The sequence below is a fragment of the Microchirus variegatus genome (genome assembly GCF_963457635.1).
Source record: "Microchirus variegatus genome assembly, chromosome: 15".
Classification (NCBI taxonomy): domain Eukaryota; kingdom Metazoa; phylum Chordata; class Actinopteri; order Pleuronectiformes; family Soleidae; genus Microchirus; species Microchirus variegatus.
In genome coordinates, this window is record NC_139816.1 from 2,727,767 (window position 1) to 2,743,715 (window position 15,949).

At 40.7% G+C, this 15,949-nt stretch overlaps 1 protein-coding gene across 1 annotated transcript; it reads left to right on the plus strand.

Moving 5' to 3' along the window:
• Positions 1-324: 324 nt before the first annotated feature.
• prtfdc1a (phosphoribosyl transferase domain containing 1a) lies at positions 325-14,078 on the plus strand (the record flags this gene model as incomplete). Its single annotated transcript, XM_083902041.1, has 9 exons — positions 325-342; positions 957-1,063; positions 1,971-2,154; positions 5,204-5,269; positions 7,437-7,454; positions 8,514-8,596; positions 9,518-9,564; positions 9,952-10,028; positions 14,031-14,078. 9 exons carry the CDS (start codon positions 325-327, stop codon positions 14,076-14,078), a joined length of 648 nt encoding a protein of 215 aa, XP_083758167.1.
• Between the last annotated feature and the right edge of the window lie 1,871 nt (positions 14,079-15,949).

Sequence of the window (15,949 nt, forward strand, 5' to 3'; positions counted from 1 at the left end):
AAACACACAAATGACTGCAGTGTAAACCATGTGCTCGACCCTCACTTCTCTGGACATCATTTAAGTTTCTGTTTTCATGACACGGAGATAAACAAGAAGAACGGTAAGAAATGCTTTGGAGATTTAGAGATTGATTTAAATGTCTGTTCCTCATCCTCGTTTAGTCTCTAACATAGTTTGTCCTTTAACGTTAGTCCTTGGTCAGTGTTGTCTCAGCAGGAGATGGAGAAGCCACTTTATTAGGCACAGTTTTTGAACTGTTTTCCTCTTAATCTTTGTTTGCGTGTTTGTTTTCTCCTCGTCAGAGCGACGGCAGGTGCAGATATGGAAAAAGGAATTGTGGTACGTTGAAAATTCAACTCTTAATTTGTCAAAATAATAATAATTTGTAATAACGCCCATATTAAGCCCATATTAATTCTCATTACTGAACTAAAACGTGAATATTACTCTTGGACATCAGTCTCAGAGGCTATTTTTATTAAAAATGGTCTTATTTGCATACAATGTTATCTACGTATTGTTATTACTGTGCAATAATATTGAAATTCCTTTGTAAATGACATGGTATTATTGCAAAATGATCTCCTACGTTTGTTATTACCACTGCATTACAATAAGATACAATTTTTTTTACCTCCCTATCACTATATTTTATACTTACAGTTAAAACTGTGTTTTTGTGGCACCACAGAAAATCTGTACTTTTTTAATTGTAGAAAGAAAATTCAACAAAGAATAAAAACAAGGCACTTAAAAAAACAAGGCAATAAAACACCTCGGGTGGAAGAAAAAGACTCTCTTTTCACTTTTGTGTTCAGTTTTACAGTATTCTGAGCTTCGTCTACTTCACTAAATCCTTAAAAAAACAACTTATCTGTATTTATTATCTAATAACAGTGTAGTTTTAATCACCTGACTGTGTTTTTTTGTGTGTGTGTGTGTGTGACCTATAGATTAAAGATGACTGGCCTGGTTACAGTCTGGACCTGTTCACTTACCCGGAACATTACCATGATGACATCGAGTGTGTTTACATCCCACATGGAGTCGTCATGAACAGGTAAAAACTGTCAAAGATTTTTTTTTTTTTTTTTTTTTTAATGTTGGAACACTCTAAGGCGAGTTTGTTAATTCATGAAGAGAGTGACGGGGCACTTCCTGTTTCGTGGCGCAATGGCGGCTAAATTCAAAATGGCTGACTTCCTGTTGGGTCACGTTTATGTCCGTAGATGTGTTCGGGGTTGGTCTCTTGTGTGACCCATGAAGCTTCGAGGCGATCGGTCAATGTGTGGCCAAATTATAGGGAACTTCGTTTCGTGGTAAATTGTCGAAATATAAAATGGCCGACTCCCTGTTGAGTTGAGGCCATGGTTCCAATTGACTTTTTTGTTCGTCTTGAGCTATAACATCTTCCTACCACGTTTCGGGAAATTTGGTGGAACTCAATTTTGGCTGGGTTTTCAGTTTAGGGGGCGCTATAGAGCCCTTGTGCAATGTACAGGTTAGGGCACAATTAACACCATCAAAAATGAGCGCAAAGCTGGAGGAAAACAATAGGTTCCTTGTACAAATTTGTGCCAGGAACTTTAATTATTTTCTTGCCAAAGTGCATCAGGGCAAATCATCATCATTTCCTGAATTTAAAAAATTCATCAAAATTATTCCATAGGAGATTTACAAATATTTTCAACGGATCCTTGTCCAGAGCGATGCCGACTATTATGATGGTAAATTTCAAGTCATTCCAAGATACTTTTTGTTTTTGAGAAGAAAGTCAGCTCACTGTCAAAGTGCATCAGGGCAAATGGATAATTTCCTGATTTTCAAAAATTCATTAAAATATTCCTTAAGAGGTTTGTGAATATTTTCAACGGATCCTTGTTCAGAGCGATGCTGACTATTATGTTACTACTACTACTACTTATTACTACTCTGAACCTACTTCTTCTTCTTCTTCTCTGCTGCAGAGTGGAGCGAATGGCCGCCTACGTCAAGGACGACTTTGGAGACAACAACATCATGGTGCTGTGCGTCCTGAAGGGAGGATACAAGTTCTGCTCGGACCTGGTGGAGTTCATCAAAGTTCTCGGCCGCAACTGCGACAAATACCTGGAGACGAGGGTGGAGTTCATTCGTCTGAAGAGCTACATGGTGAGCGAATACACACACACACACATAGAGGTTACAATAGTTTTGGATTTGTTTTTATTTAGTTCACGGTGAGCCATGAAACATCCAATGTATTTTGGGCCTAAACCATTCATTCATTATTTTAAACCAGCTGTCGTACTGAGATTAAAACGTTGTATTATCTGCAAATACAGTAACTCTAGCACTTGTCAGTGGTTAATATAGATAAGAGTAACGGTCCAAGTCAACGTCCAGTATTTGTACTCATGTATGTACGCTAAAATTCACCGGTTCCCTCATCTCAAAGGTCGACTGTGTAACTTTCTTGGAGGATTTATTGACGAAATTTGAAAACCACCAACAATAAGTATGTTTGTAAAAGTGTATTATCGCTTTAAGAAGGTTTTTGTAGTCTTAAGTCTTAATTTAATACGTACTTCATGAAGGGCGCCATCTTTTTGCCATGTTTCTGCCGCCTGGGATCATTTAAGTTGAAGCTTCAACGACTCGAACGGGAAATAATTCAGATTCACAAACCAAACTTTGGTACACAAAGGCCACCGTAGTTCCTCCAGTTGTTCCAATTCTGCAGCCTCACCCTTAGATTTCTCTTATTCTCACACAGTGGACCTTTAAAAACCAATATTATTTGTCACATTTATCACAATAACAACTGCATCAGTCATTGGAACGGTCCTTATTTGACTCTGACTGTGAAGCTCGGCCACCAGGTGTCACTGTCGCGCTTGTTTATTAAAGAACTCCTCGGTGATGATTGACGACTCAGCGACTTGCAGGTCATGAAAACACCAGGCTGCTAATTGGTTTCTTCAGCCAGTGAAAGCAGCTCATGTCAAACGCTGTCAAACACCTGGAACGTATAAAAACCCCAGGAATTAACACGAGGGTGCGATGATGACACGTTTAAAAAAAAGAAAAGATGTTGTTTTGCATCGTTTTTCATCGCCCGCCGTCATTTATTATGCGTTCGTGTGGACTTTGGCACGGACGACGCGCAAAGGTCAGATTTATGTTTCTCTGCATGGGGTCAAAATTCCTGCTCTTTTTACACTCGACTGGTTTCATTCTTTAACAAATGGCTCTCACACCTCTTTAAGTAGCCACAGGCCAAATTGAATTATAGGGAGGTTTTTTTTTGCCTTCCAGTAAATCTCACATTGTTTGCATTTCACGGAAAAGTCGTCAAAAAAACACCAAATACATCGTCAGTCAGTTTCACCTCACATGTAAACACATTTATGCCCGTATTAATAGTATTTGTATGTTCTTATTCATCTATAGCGTTGGTTCTCAAAGTGGGGCCCGGGGCCCAATGGCGGCCCGCAGAAACATTTCTGGCGGCCCCGCAATTAATTACAGTTGATAGTTTTAATCCAGGAGCTACTAAGCTTGTTAAATGTTTATTGGACATTACTGGATACAGACAAATTACCCAGAAAAATTCTGGGTATATACCTGGTTTCTATATGGTGAATTTTAGTGTATTATTGGGTTATAAGCTGGTAATAAGCAGGTAGCTACAGCCCCCAATTACTAGCTATTTACCCAGTAAATATATGGTAACAGAAATGTGTTACTTGGTATTAACCTGTAATTAGAAGGTAAGAACAATGGCCAAAATACTGGGTAATTACCCTGTAAATTATAAAGCGTTATTACATTAACGCTTAAAAAACAGTCTTCACAACAAGCTAGTAAGGCAGAGATGATAGCTAGAAGTTAGCGAGTTAGCCTTTTAGCCAGGAGAATGACACAGTGTCACAGCTGCTGTTGCTAGCTTCTCCAGACTTTTAGTCCCTAGCTTGAATTTCAGCAGCTACTGGGTTAGGCAGAATTTTAGCATAATCTGTGCATCGCTACATGGCGCTATAGGTTACCCTATTGTTCCAGGAACGTTAGCTTTTTTTTTTTTTTTTCTTTTGGCGGCCCTCAGTCCAATGTTGGGTTCCTAAATTGGCCCTCAGGTATCATAACTTTGAGAACCCCTGATCTATAGCCATGGTTCTCAAACTGTGCTACGTGTACCAACAGCGGTACGCAAGCTTCCTCTGGTGGTACCAAGATGGACGCAAAATTCAAAATGGCCGACTTCCTGTTGAGATGAGACCGTGGTCACGATTTACTTTTTTGTTCGTCTCGGGCCGTTAAACGCCCCCCCCAAGTTTCGTGAAATTCGGTGCAACTTAATCTTGGCTTGCTCTGTCCACGTTTCGCCTTAGGGGGGCGTTATAGAGCCTCAGTGCAACCAGTGACCTATAATATTATAAGTTAGTTGACTTATTACAACTGGCAAATTTGTGAGAAAAACTCACAATGAAATGAAAGTAATCAAAAGTGATATCATATTTTGGCCACGGCAACGTGATCTATATATAAACGAACAACTTAAATAGAACCAGAAAAGGTCAATATTGTGTTTTGATGTTGGAAAAAACAGCTTTTGGAGGGAAGTATCTGAGTTTGTCATGTGATCTGACAAGATCTGACTGAGTCTCACATGAAAGTCGTCTTTCTTTGGAAAACAACCCAAAAAATGCAAAATATGACGTTTTCCTAGTAAAAAAATGTGACTTATACAGTATATTGTGCAATTTTTTGCTGCCAAAAACAAGTCCAGCAGTCCAACGCTGGAATATAATTGTTATATGTTGCACTTACGCAGGAATCTCAGCACGTCATTCATTCACTGGTGGTTGCAAAACAAGTCTCCCTTTGTGCCGTCAGCTGTGTATTAAATCGTCTGTACAGTAAATCCAAAGAACTGTTGAGAAACACACAGTTAGGTACAGTAGAGCTCACTGTGGCCTTAAGAAAACATATGTGCCTCCTTCCCCCCCCCACCAGCTGACCCACACATCTTTTATAGTAAATGATGGCGGAAAAGAAAACTGTAAAAACTGTACACTTACAGCAGTGGACAGCAATTGGTGGTCCGTGGACCAAAACTGGCCCGGCAGATAATAATATGATTTAACGAAAATGATTTGCTAATCTTCACGCTCATGAATTAAGACTTTCTTCTTCTTCTTCTTCTTCTTCTTCTTCCCAGAATGACCAATCAACAGAGGACCTTCACATCATAGGGAGCAGAGATTTGTCTATTCTGCGTGGAAAGGTGTGTTACCTGTACAAGTTTACGTCGTCAGTTTTCTGTACGTTTAGCCGTCACAAGGTTAGCGAGAAATGTTAAAAAGTGTAAGTTGAATGAGTCCGATTCGCTTAGCATATCTGTTTCTATTTTATTGTAGATATTTCTCCTCATGTTCTCCTTGTGTTCTCCTCGTGTTCTCCTCTTGTTCTCCTCTTGTTCTCCTCTTGTTCTCCTCATGTTCTCCGAATGTTCCCCTCATGTTCTCCGAATGTTCCCATCATGTTCTCCTCATGTTCTCCTCTTGTTCTCCTCATGTTCCCCACATGTTCTCATGTGCCCCGCATGTTCCCCTCATGTTCTCCACATGTTCCCCTCATGTTCTCCACATGTTCTCCTCATGTTCTCCTCTTGTTCTCCTCATGTTCCCCACATGTTCTCATGTTCTCCACATGTTCCCCTCATGTTCTCTTCATGTTCTCTTTGTGTTCTCCTCATGTTCTCCTTGTGTTCTCCTCGTGTTCCCCGAATGTTCTCCGAATGTTCTCCTCATGTTCTCCTCTTGTTCTCCTCTTGTTCTCCTCATGTTCCCCACATGTTCTCATGTGCCCCGCATGTTCCCCTCATGTTCTCCATTTGTTCCCCTCATGTTCTCTTCATGTTCTCTTCATGTTCTCCTTATGTTCTCCTTGTGTTCTCCTCGTGTTCCCCGAATGTTCTCCTTGTGTTCCCCGAATGATCTCCGAATGTTCTCCGAATGTTCTCCGAATGTTCTCCTCTTGTTCTCCTCTTGTTCCCCACATGTTCTCATGTGCCCCGCATGTTCCCCTCATGTTCTCCACATGTTCTCCTCATGTTCTCCTCTTGTTCTCCTCATGTTCCCCACATGTTCTCATGTTCTCCACATGTTCCCCTCATGTTCTCTCCATGTTCTCTTCATGTTCTCCTTGTGTTCTCCTTGTGTTCCCCTCATGTGCTCCTCATGTTCCCCTCATGTGCTCCTCATGTTCTCCTCATGTTCTCCTCATGTTCCCCACATGTTCTCATGTGCCCCGCATGTTCCCCTCATGTTCTCCACATGTTCTCCTTGTGTTCTCCTCGTGTTCCCCTCATGTTCTCCAAATGTTCCCCCCATGTGCTGATGACTAAACATTAGCATTGTCGTTGTGTTTTCATGTTCTCCTCATCTCATCATGTTCTCCTTGTGTTCTCCGAATGTTCCCCGAATGTTCTCCGAATGTTCCCCCATGTTCTCCGAATGTTCCCCTCATGTTCTCCTCATGTTCTCCTCTTGTTCTCCTCTTGGTCTCCTCATGTTCCCCACATGTTCTCTCTCATGTGCCCCGCATGTTCTCCACATGTTCTCCACATGTTCTCCTCTTGTTCTCCTCATGTTCTCCTCATGTTCCCCACATGTTCTCATGTTCTCCACATGTTCCCCTCATGTTCTCTTCATGTTCTCCTCATGTTCTCCTCATGTTCTCCTCATGTTCCCCTCATGTTCTCCGAATGTTCCCCCCATGTGCTGATGACTAAACATTAGCATTGTCGTTGTGTTTTCTCTCATTAAATAGCCTGCAAAAAATGAGTCACCTGACGATGGCGGGTTAAATAAAGTTTGTCTGAATCGATGACAGATTTAAACGACACATAACTCGTGGTTCATAGTTGAGAATCCTCACATGTTTACGCTCAGTTGTGCAGTGGACTGAGTGTTTACAGTGTCTAGTATGCAGTAGGACAGGTTTGTTATGTTTGAGTTTCTATCTGCGTCCACTTTCTCTCCGTGTTACGTGACAGTGTTCAGGTGTGGACGGGGGAACACTCTGGCGTCGCGCCTGCATTCTCGCCGACCGCTCGCCACAGACCATAGATACTCTGCGCCGCCGTCACAAAGAGGCTCGACGAAGCGCGGCCAAAAAGAAACAACGAGCCGTTTGAAAACGCTTCGACTGTGCAAAAAAACCCCAGACGCTGGAATAAAAAGTGACTTCTGCTCACTTTAGACGCAGATGTTCATTACTGCGACGTGTCTGGGCTTTTTACTGCTCTTATTACTATAGTTACCAGCGATGGAGCGAGTGAAATTCACCAAAACAACCTTTAAACAGCCTCAGTCTTCACTGAGGCTGAAAACACGTTTATTAATGTTGTTTAACTTTTGTTTTCTTCTTTTTTTATATCTTTTCACCAGTGTGTGCTGATTGTTGAGGTGAGTTTATTTCATTCATTCATATCTCTATCTTTATCTACATCTATGTCTCTGTATGTATCTATATCTCTATCTATATCTATATCCTATACATCTATAAAACACATGTTTATGTTAGCATTTTAGTGTTTATTACTTTAATGGAGAAACTAAAAACACAAACTTCTGTGTTCACGTCATGTTCTGTTCACGTTCTCCTCATGTTCTCCTCATGTTCTCTTCACGTTCCCCTCATGTTCTCCTCATGTTCACCTCACGTTCCCCCCATGTTCTCCTCATGTTCCCGTCATGTTCTCCTCGTGTTCTCTTCAAGTTCCCCTCATGTTCACCACATGTTCCCCCCATGTGCTCCTCATGTTCTCCTCATGTTCCCCTCATGTTCTCCTCATGTTCCCCTCATGTTCCCCTCATGTTCTCCTGATGTTCTCCTCATGTGCTCCTCATGTTCTCTTCATGTTCCCCTCATGTTCTCCTCATGTTCCCCTCATGTTCCCCTCATGTTCTCCTCATGTTCCCGTCATGTTCTCCTAGTGTTCTCTTCACATTCTCCTCGTTCTCTTCACGTTTCCCTCATGTTTTCTTCAAGTTCCCCCCATGTTCTCCACATGTTCCCCCCATGTGCTCCTCATGTTCCCCTCATGTTCCCCTCATGTTCTCCTCATGTTCTCCTCATGTTCTCCTCATATTCTAGTCAAGTTCTCCTCGTGTTCTCTTCACGTTCTCATGTTCTCTTCACGTTCCCCTCATGTTCTCTTCACATACTCCTCGTGTTCTCCTCATGTTCCCCTCACGTTCTCTTCATGTTCTCCTCATGTTCCCCTCATGTTCTCTTCATGTTCCCCTCATGTTCTCCACATGTTCCCCTCTGTGTTTACAAAAGAACAGAAGCTGATATTTCACTTGAGAACATGAGTGGATTTGCAGTGAAGACACTGAGAACTTAATCTGCTCGTTCATTAATGACTGTGTTCGACACAAAGAGCTTCACTTGTCTCATCTCACATGTCTTTCTCCTCATCATCATCATCATCATCATCACTTCTCCTCTTCCTCCCTCAGGCCATCGTGGACACAGGAAAGACCATGAAGGCTCTTCTGAAGCATGTGGAGACCTTTGAACCTAAGATGGTCAAAGTCGCCGGGTGAGTCGTGTTTTCTTCACCAGTGGAAAAGCTCAGTGTGACGACACAAGCAGAAGAAGAAGACAGTCACTCTCTGGTGTCAGTGGATGACTCCCATGTTCTCCTCATGTTCTCCGCATGTTCTCCTCATGTTCTCCTCATGTTCCCCTCATGTTCTCCACATGTTCTCCTCATGTTCTCCACATGTTCTCCTCATGTTCTCCACATGTTCTCTACATGTTCTCCTCATGTTCTCCACATGTTCTCCTCATGTTCTCTTCGTGTTCCCCACATGTTCTCATGTTCCCCGCATGTTTCCCTCATGTTCTCCACATGTTCTCCTCATGTTGTCCTCATGTTCCCCTCATGATCTCTTCATGTACTCATCATGTTCTTCTCATGTTCTCTTCATGTTCTTCTCATGTTCTCTTCATGTTCTCCTCATGTTCTCCTCATATTCCCCTCATGTTCACCTCATGTTCTCCACATGTTCTCTACATGTTCTCCTCATGTTCTCCACATGTTCTCCTCATGTTCTCCTCATGTTCTCTTCGTGTTCCCCACATGTTCTCATGTTCCCCGCATGTTCCCCTCATGTTCTCCACATGTTCTCCTCATGTTCTCCTCTTGTTCTCCTCTTGTTCTCCTCATGTTCCCCACATGTTCTCATGTTCCCCGCATGTTCCCCTGATGTTCTCCACATGTTCTCCTCTTGTTCTCCTCTTGTTCTCCTCATGTTCCCCACATGTTCTCATGTTCTCCACATGTTCCCCTCATGTTCTCCAAATGTTCTCCTAATGTTCTCCTCATGATGAACACACACAATCCACATGTCATCAGTGCGGGGAAAATATGTTTTTGAGCAATAAAAATAAAGATGTAGATCTGTTGTTGTTGTTGTTGTTGTTGTGTTGATGACAGTTCTTGTGATTTGTCTTTTAGTCTGCTGGTGAAGAGGGTTCCTAACATGGCCGAGCATTTAACGGACTGTAAGTGTTCCTTCTTGGTTGTTTTGATATTATTTCATCATTAAAGAGCTTTTACAATCTCTACCAGATGAAAAACATGATGTAAACAAGCAGAAATGAGTTTCTCTGCAGTGACTTTATGTGTTTTAGCATTTTTGTCAAATCACCAAATGTAAATATGAATAAAACAAAAGAGAAATAATGCAACACTCACAAAGCCACTGTTGATGATTATTTATTGATATAGATGTGTTAAGTCGAGGCTGTTTGTTGGTTTTCACGGCTGCTGTTTTGTTTTCTGTGTTGACTAAGAGAGAATCCACAGGTTCAGGTTTTCTCCTCTGATCTCACGAGCGTGTCGTCGTGTCACTCATTGACTTTCTTGTCTCGCTGTTTGTTCTCTGACAGACGTGGGCTTCGAAATCCCGAACCGCTTTGTTGTGGGCTACGCCCTGGACTACAACGAGTACTTCCGTGACCTGAATGTAAGTGAACGAGTGAGTGAGTCTGCACTGATGTGGCTTCAACTGCAGCAACATGACCTTTTAGAAAAAAGGGATGGGAGGAGGGATAAAGGAGAGAAAAGACAGAGAATCAAAGACTCACCATGTATCGTCCTCATATAGAGTTTATAACACAGTTATTATCACTTAAATCACAACGTTCTGAGACAAAACAGATGATTTAAACACACACATTTGTCTCAGACCTGATAGTCTGTCGTCACTGTGCCAGAAAATGACATATCATTCCTTTACCGTAAGTTAAGTTCAGACAAGTGCAATTAAAAATACAATGTTCTCCTCATGTTCTCTTCATGTTCTCCACATGTTCTCTTCATGTTCTCCACATGTTCTCTTCATGTTCTCCTCATGTTCTCTTCATGTTCTCTTCATGTTCTCCACATGTTCCCCTCATGTTCTCCTCATGTTCTCTTCATGTTCTTCTCATCTTATCGTCATGTTCTCCTCATGTTCCTCTCATCTTATCGTCATGTTCTCTTCATGTTCCCCCATGTTCTCCTCATGTTCTCTTCATGTTCCCCCATGTTCTCCTTATGTTCTCCTCATGTTCTCTTCATGTTCTCCTCATGTTCTCTTCATGTTCCCCTCATGTGCTCCTCATGTTCTCTTCATGTTCCTCTCATCTTATCGTCATGTTCTCCTCATGTTCTCCTCATGTTTTCCTCATGTTCTCTTCATGTTCCCCCCATGTTCTCCTCATTTTCTCCTCATGTTCTCTTCATGTTCTCCTCATGTTCTCATCATGTTCCCGTCATGTTCTCCTCATGTTCTCCTCATGTTCCCCTCATGTGCTCCTCATGTTCCCCTCATGTTCTCCTCATGTTCTCCTGTCATGTTCCCCTCATGTTCCCCTCATTTTCTCCTCATGTTCTCTTCATGTTCCCCTCATGTTCTCATCATGTTCCCGTCATGTTCTCCTCATGTTCTCTTCATGTTCCCCTCATGTTCTCATCATGTTCTCCTCATGTTCTCTTCATGTTCTCCTCATGTTGTCTTCGTGTTCACGTCATGTTCCCCTCATGTTCTCCACATGTTCTCCTCATGTTCCCCTCATGTGCTCCTCATGTTCCCCTCATGTTCTCCTCATGTTCTCCTGTCATGTTCCCCTCATGTTCCCCTCATTTTCTCCTCATGTTCTCTTCATGTTCCCCTCATGTTCTCATCATGTTCCCGTCATGTTCTCCTCATGTTCTCTTCATGTTCCCCTCATGTTCTTTTCCTGTTCTCCTCATGTTCTCCTCATGTTCTCCTCATGTTTTCTTCATGTTCTCCTCATGTGCTCCTCATGTTCCCCTCATGTTCTCCAAATGTTCTCCTCATGTTCTCCAAATGTTATGCTCATGTTCTCTTCATGTTCCCGTCACGTTCTCTTCATGTTCTCCTCATGTTTTCTTCATGTTCTCCTCATGTATGTTCTCTTCATGTTCTTCTCATGTTTTCTTCATGTTCTCCTCATGTATGTTCTCTTCATGTTCTCCTCATGTGCTCCTCATGTTCCCCTCATGTTCTCCAAATGTTCTCCTCATGTTCTCTTCATGTTCTCCTCATGTTCTCCTCATGTTCTCTTCATGTTCTCCTCATGTTCTCTTCATGTTCTCCTCCTGTTCTCCTCATGTTTTCTTCATGTTCTCCAAATGTTCTCCTCATGTTCTCTTCATGTTCTCCTCATGTTCTCCAAATGTTCTCCCCATGTTCTCCCCATGTTCTCTTCATGTTCCCGTCACATTCTCTTCATGTTCTCCTCATGATGAAACGTCCTCATAAAAATGCTCGAAAAACATTTTTTTTAAAACGATAAAAATTAAATGAATAAATAAACTTTATTGTAAAACAAAATAGAAATATGCAAAATGGCCGTAAATAAACAACAAAATAATCACTTTTCAATGAAGTGAAGTGAGGATTTTCTTCACGGCTGCTCTTCATGTTTCAGTGAAAGCTTTTTCTTTCTTTATCCTAAAGCAAATAAATCACACATTCTTTTAATGTGAAAGTCACAGCTGACGTCTCCATCTTCCCGGTGTTTTTCCTCTGATTGTTGCCTCCTTAAATCTCTCGTATTCCTCTGTATTCATGGTCACATTCAAACGCTTCACGGCAGATTAACTTCACGGCAGATTAACTCCACAGTCTGCTGAAATTAGAAAGAACAAAACAAAACGTCTGAGCTCCATCGTTTCTATTTTCTCCTTTATTTATCAGTAACAACTTGACCTGACGTTTACCTCTGACTCATGAGGAAAACAGCTCTGTGTGTGTGTGTGTGTGTGTGTTATTGTACGTACTGTACGCATCGGTCGGTGTTGATTACGAACAGTTTGACAGATGTTGACGCGGTGGAATGCAGAGGTTAGGATCTCATTATCAGGCCAAGTCAAAGCGTCCCCCCCGTCTTATCTGAGTGGTCTCCTCCGGGGACACCCAGCGCTAAATGAATGATCTCCGCGTGGATTAAAAGTCATTCTCCTTCCATTATGTGCAACATTCTTAAAGATTTAAAGGTTAGAGTTGAATTCTTTTGACTTCGTCAACCCCACCGTGTTTGTTGAACTGCGACTGGGTACTCGGCACTGCCCTCTAGAGGAAGTATTACATAAAAGACGCACATAGGTGTGACGGGTAGCGTCGGAGGTGGCGTTTGTGATGTAAAATGGGCATAAATGACGTGAGTGGCAGCCATCTTGGAATACAAATTGGACTTCCGAGTCCAACTGGAACACGCTAGCTACTAACGCTAACGCTCTGGCATCAAAAATGTACGTAGAGAAGCAGCGCTCTCACCTTTTTGTTCGTTAAAGTGTGCTGAGGGTTTTTATAACGTTACGGCGTTTGACGAGTAGCAACGCTAACTGTGGTTTGTTGTTAGTTTAATGCTAGTTAGGCTAACGAAAAATGTATGTAGAGAAGTAACGTTCTCAACTTATTGTTAGTTAAAGTGTGCTGATGGTTTTTATAACATTACAGCGTTTGAAGAGTAGCAACGCTAACTGTGGTTTGTTGTTAGTTTAATGCTAGTTAGGCTAACGAAAAATGTACGTAGAGAAGCAGCGTTCTCACCTTTTTGTTCGTTAAAGTGTGCTGAGGGTTTTTATAACATTACGGCGTTTTATGAGGAGCTACGCTAACTGTGGTTTATCGTTAGTTTAATGCTAGTTAGGCTAAAGAAAAATGTACGTAGAGAAGTAACGTTCTCACCTTTTTGTTTGTTAAAGTGTGCTGAGGGTTTTTATAACATTACGGCGTTTTATGAGGAGCTACGCTAACTGTGGTTTATCGTTAGTTTAATGCTAGTTAGGCTAACAAAAAATGTACGTAGAGAAGTAACGTTCTCACCTATTTGTTCTTTAAAGTGTGCTGAGGGTTTTTATAACCTTAAGCCGTTTGACGAGGAGCAACGCTAACTGTGGTTTGTTGTTAGTTCAATGCTAGTTAGGCTAACGAAAAAAGTACGTAGAGAAGCAGCGCTCTCACCTTTTTGTTCTTTAAAGTGTGCTGAGGGTTTTTATAACATTACGGCGTTTAATGAGGAGCTACGCTAACTGTGGTTTATCGTTAGTTTAGTGCTAGTTAGGCTAACGAAAAAATGTACGTAGAGAAGCAGCGTTCTCACCTTTTTGTTCTTTAAAGTGTGTTGAGGGTTTTTATAACGTTACGGCGTTTGACGAGGAGCTACGCTAACTGTGGTTTATCGTTAGTTTAATGCTAGTTAGGCTAACAAAAAACACCATTAATCACGTCTCCAGTGTTAAAAAAATGCAGTGTAACAGGTTGTGAGTGCGTTGGTGAGAGGATGTCAACGTTTTCAGCATAAAACATGAAGTCATTTCCTGTGGCGATCATTCTGAAGACGAAAAACAATATTTATGCTGCAGGAAAGTTGTAAAAATGAGTCAGATTACACCAAACACAAGAAGAAATCAACATTAAATAACACAAACAATGTTTTTCAATTTTTTCTTTCAGCATATCTGTGTCATCAGCAAGACTGGGAAGATGAAGTACAAGGTTTGATTACACACAACTGTTATATGTGTTCATTTGTAATGAGATGAAGGTGAATGGGGATTTTTGAAGAAAATAAATGAATGATTAAGGAATATTCTGCCGTGTGACGTTTCTGTGGAGAGAGACTCTGGTCCGGACACTGTCATCCTTGTGTCTCCACTCTGACTCATGGAAAAGCCACAGTGGGCGCAGACGTTTATTTCTGACTGAAACCACACTTTACTGGAAATGTGAAGGAGAAACACGGGAATTCACCAAACTTCTTTAAGGTCACTTTAAGAAAAACAACTAACTAACTAATGGTACGTTCCAGTTGCAGTTGGAAGCTCGGAATTTCCCAGTTATGGGGGGAGTTTCTTCAACTGAAACGTCCCCCAACATCAGAGTTGGGGGACGTTCCCACTTTAATTTCCAAAATCTGCTAAAAGTTCCAAAAACTACTTATAATTACAAAATTTTATTTATCTTCTAACAGCTACTTATATTTCCAAAATCTATTTGCTGTATAGTTCCAAAAATCTACTTCCAAAATCTACTTAAAATTCCAAAATCTACTTAAAAAAAATCAACTTAAAGTTCCAAAAACTACTTATATTTCCAGAATCTACTTAAAGTTCTAAAATCAACTTAAAATTCCAAAATCTACTAAAAAAATCTGCTTAAAGTTCTAAAAACTACTTAAAATTCCAAAATCTACTTAAAATTCCAAAATCTACTTAAAATTCCAAAATCTACTTAAAGTTCTAAAATCTACTTAAAATTCCAAAATCTACTTAAAAAATCTGCTTAAAATTCCAAAATCTGCTTAAAGTTCCAAAATCTACTTAAAAAATCTGCTTAAAGTTCCAAAATCTACTTAAAATTCCAAAATCTACTTAAAAAGATCAACTTAAAGTTCCAAAAACTACTTATATTTCCAGAATCTACTTAAAGTTCTAAAATCTACTTACAATTCCAAAATCTACTTAAAAAATCTGCTTAAAGTTCCAAAATCTACTTAAAATTCCAAAATCTACTTAAAAAGATCAACTTAAAGTTCCAAAAACTACTTATATTTCCAGAATCTACTTAAAGTTCTAAAATTTACTTACAATTCCAAAATCTACTTAAAAAAAATCTAGTTAAAGTTCCAAAAACTACTTAAAATTCAAAAATGTATTTTAAAAAATCAACTTAAAGTTCCAAAAACTACTTATATTTCCAAAATCTACTTCCAAAATCTACTTATAGTTCCAAACTCCACTGTACTGAATGATTCTGTGAACAAATCTTTTTAATCGGCCGATTGTAACGAGTCTTTCTAATGATTCAGTTGCACTGAAAAGAAAAAGAAAAAAACCCTTAAAAATAAGTCTGCAGAGAAGCTTTTCATGGAGCCAAGTGCGATGTTAACTTCTTTATTTTTTATTTTCCTTCACAAATTCCTCCTGCGCGGATTGAAAAAGTCACTTCATTCCACTGAAGTGGTGAATAAACAAACACGAGGCCTGTTGTGTTTTTACAAGGTTTATGTTCCTGTAATTACACTCTGAGGCCTTGATCTCTGGGGCTACGCACACACACACACACACACACACACACACACACACACACACACATTCTCTGTGTTGTGTTGCCGTCGTCCGTGTGACTGCGAGAGTCAATTGTGCGTGTCGTCAGACAGACCAGAGCATGGTTCTTACTCGGGGAGTGTTATCATGCAGCTACGCTCTTTATTCTCAACCACCTGAAAACTGCACTCAGAACAAAACATCACACACACACACACTCACACACACACACACACTCTTGTACTTGCTGCATACTGAGGACCAGGTGAAAGTGCTGACAATGTGAGGACCAGCATTTCCACTTTATAAATCAGATTTTTTTTTTAA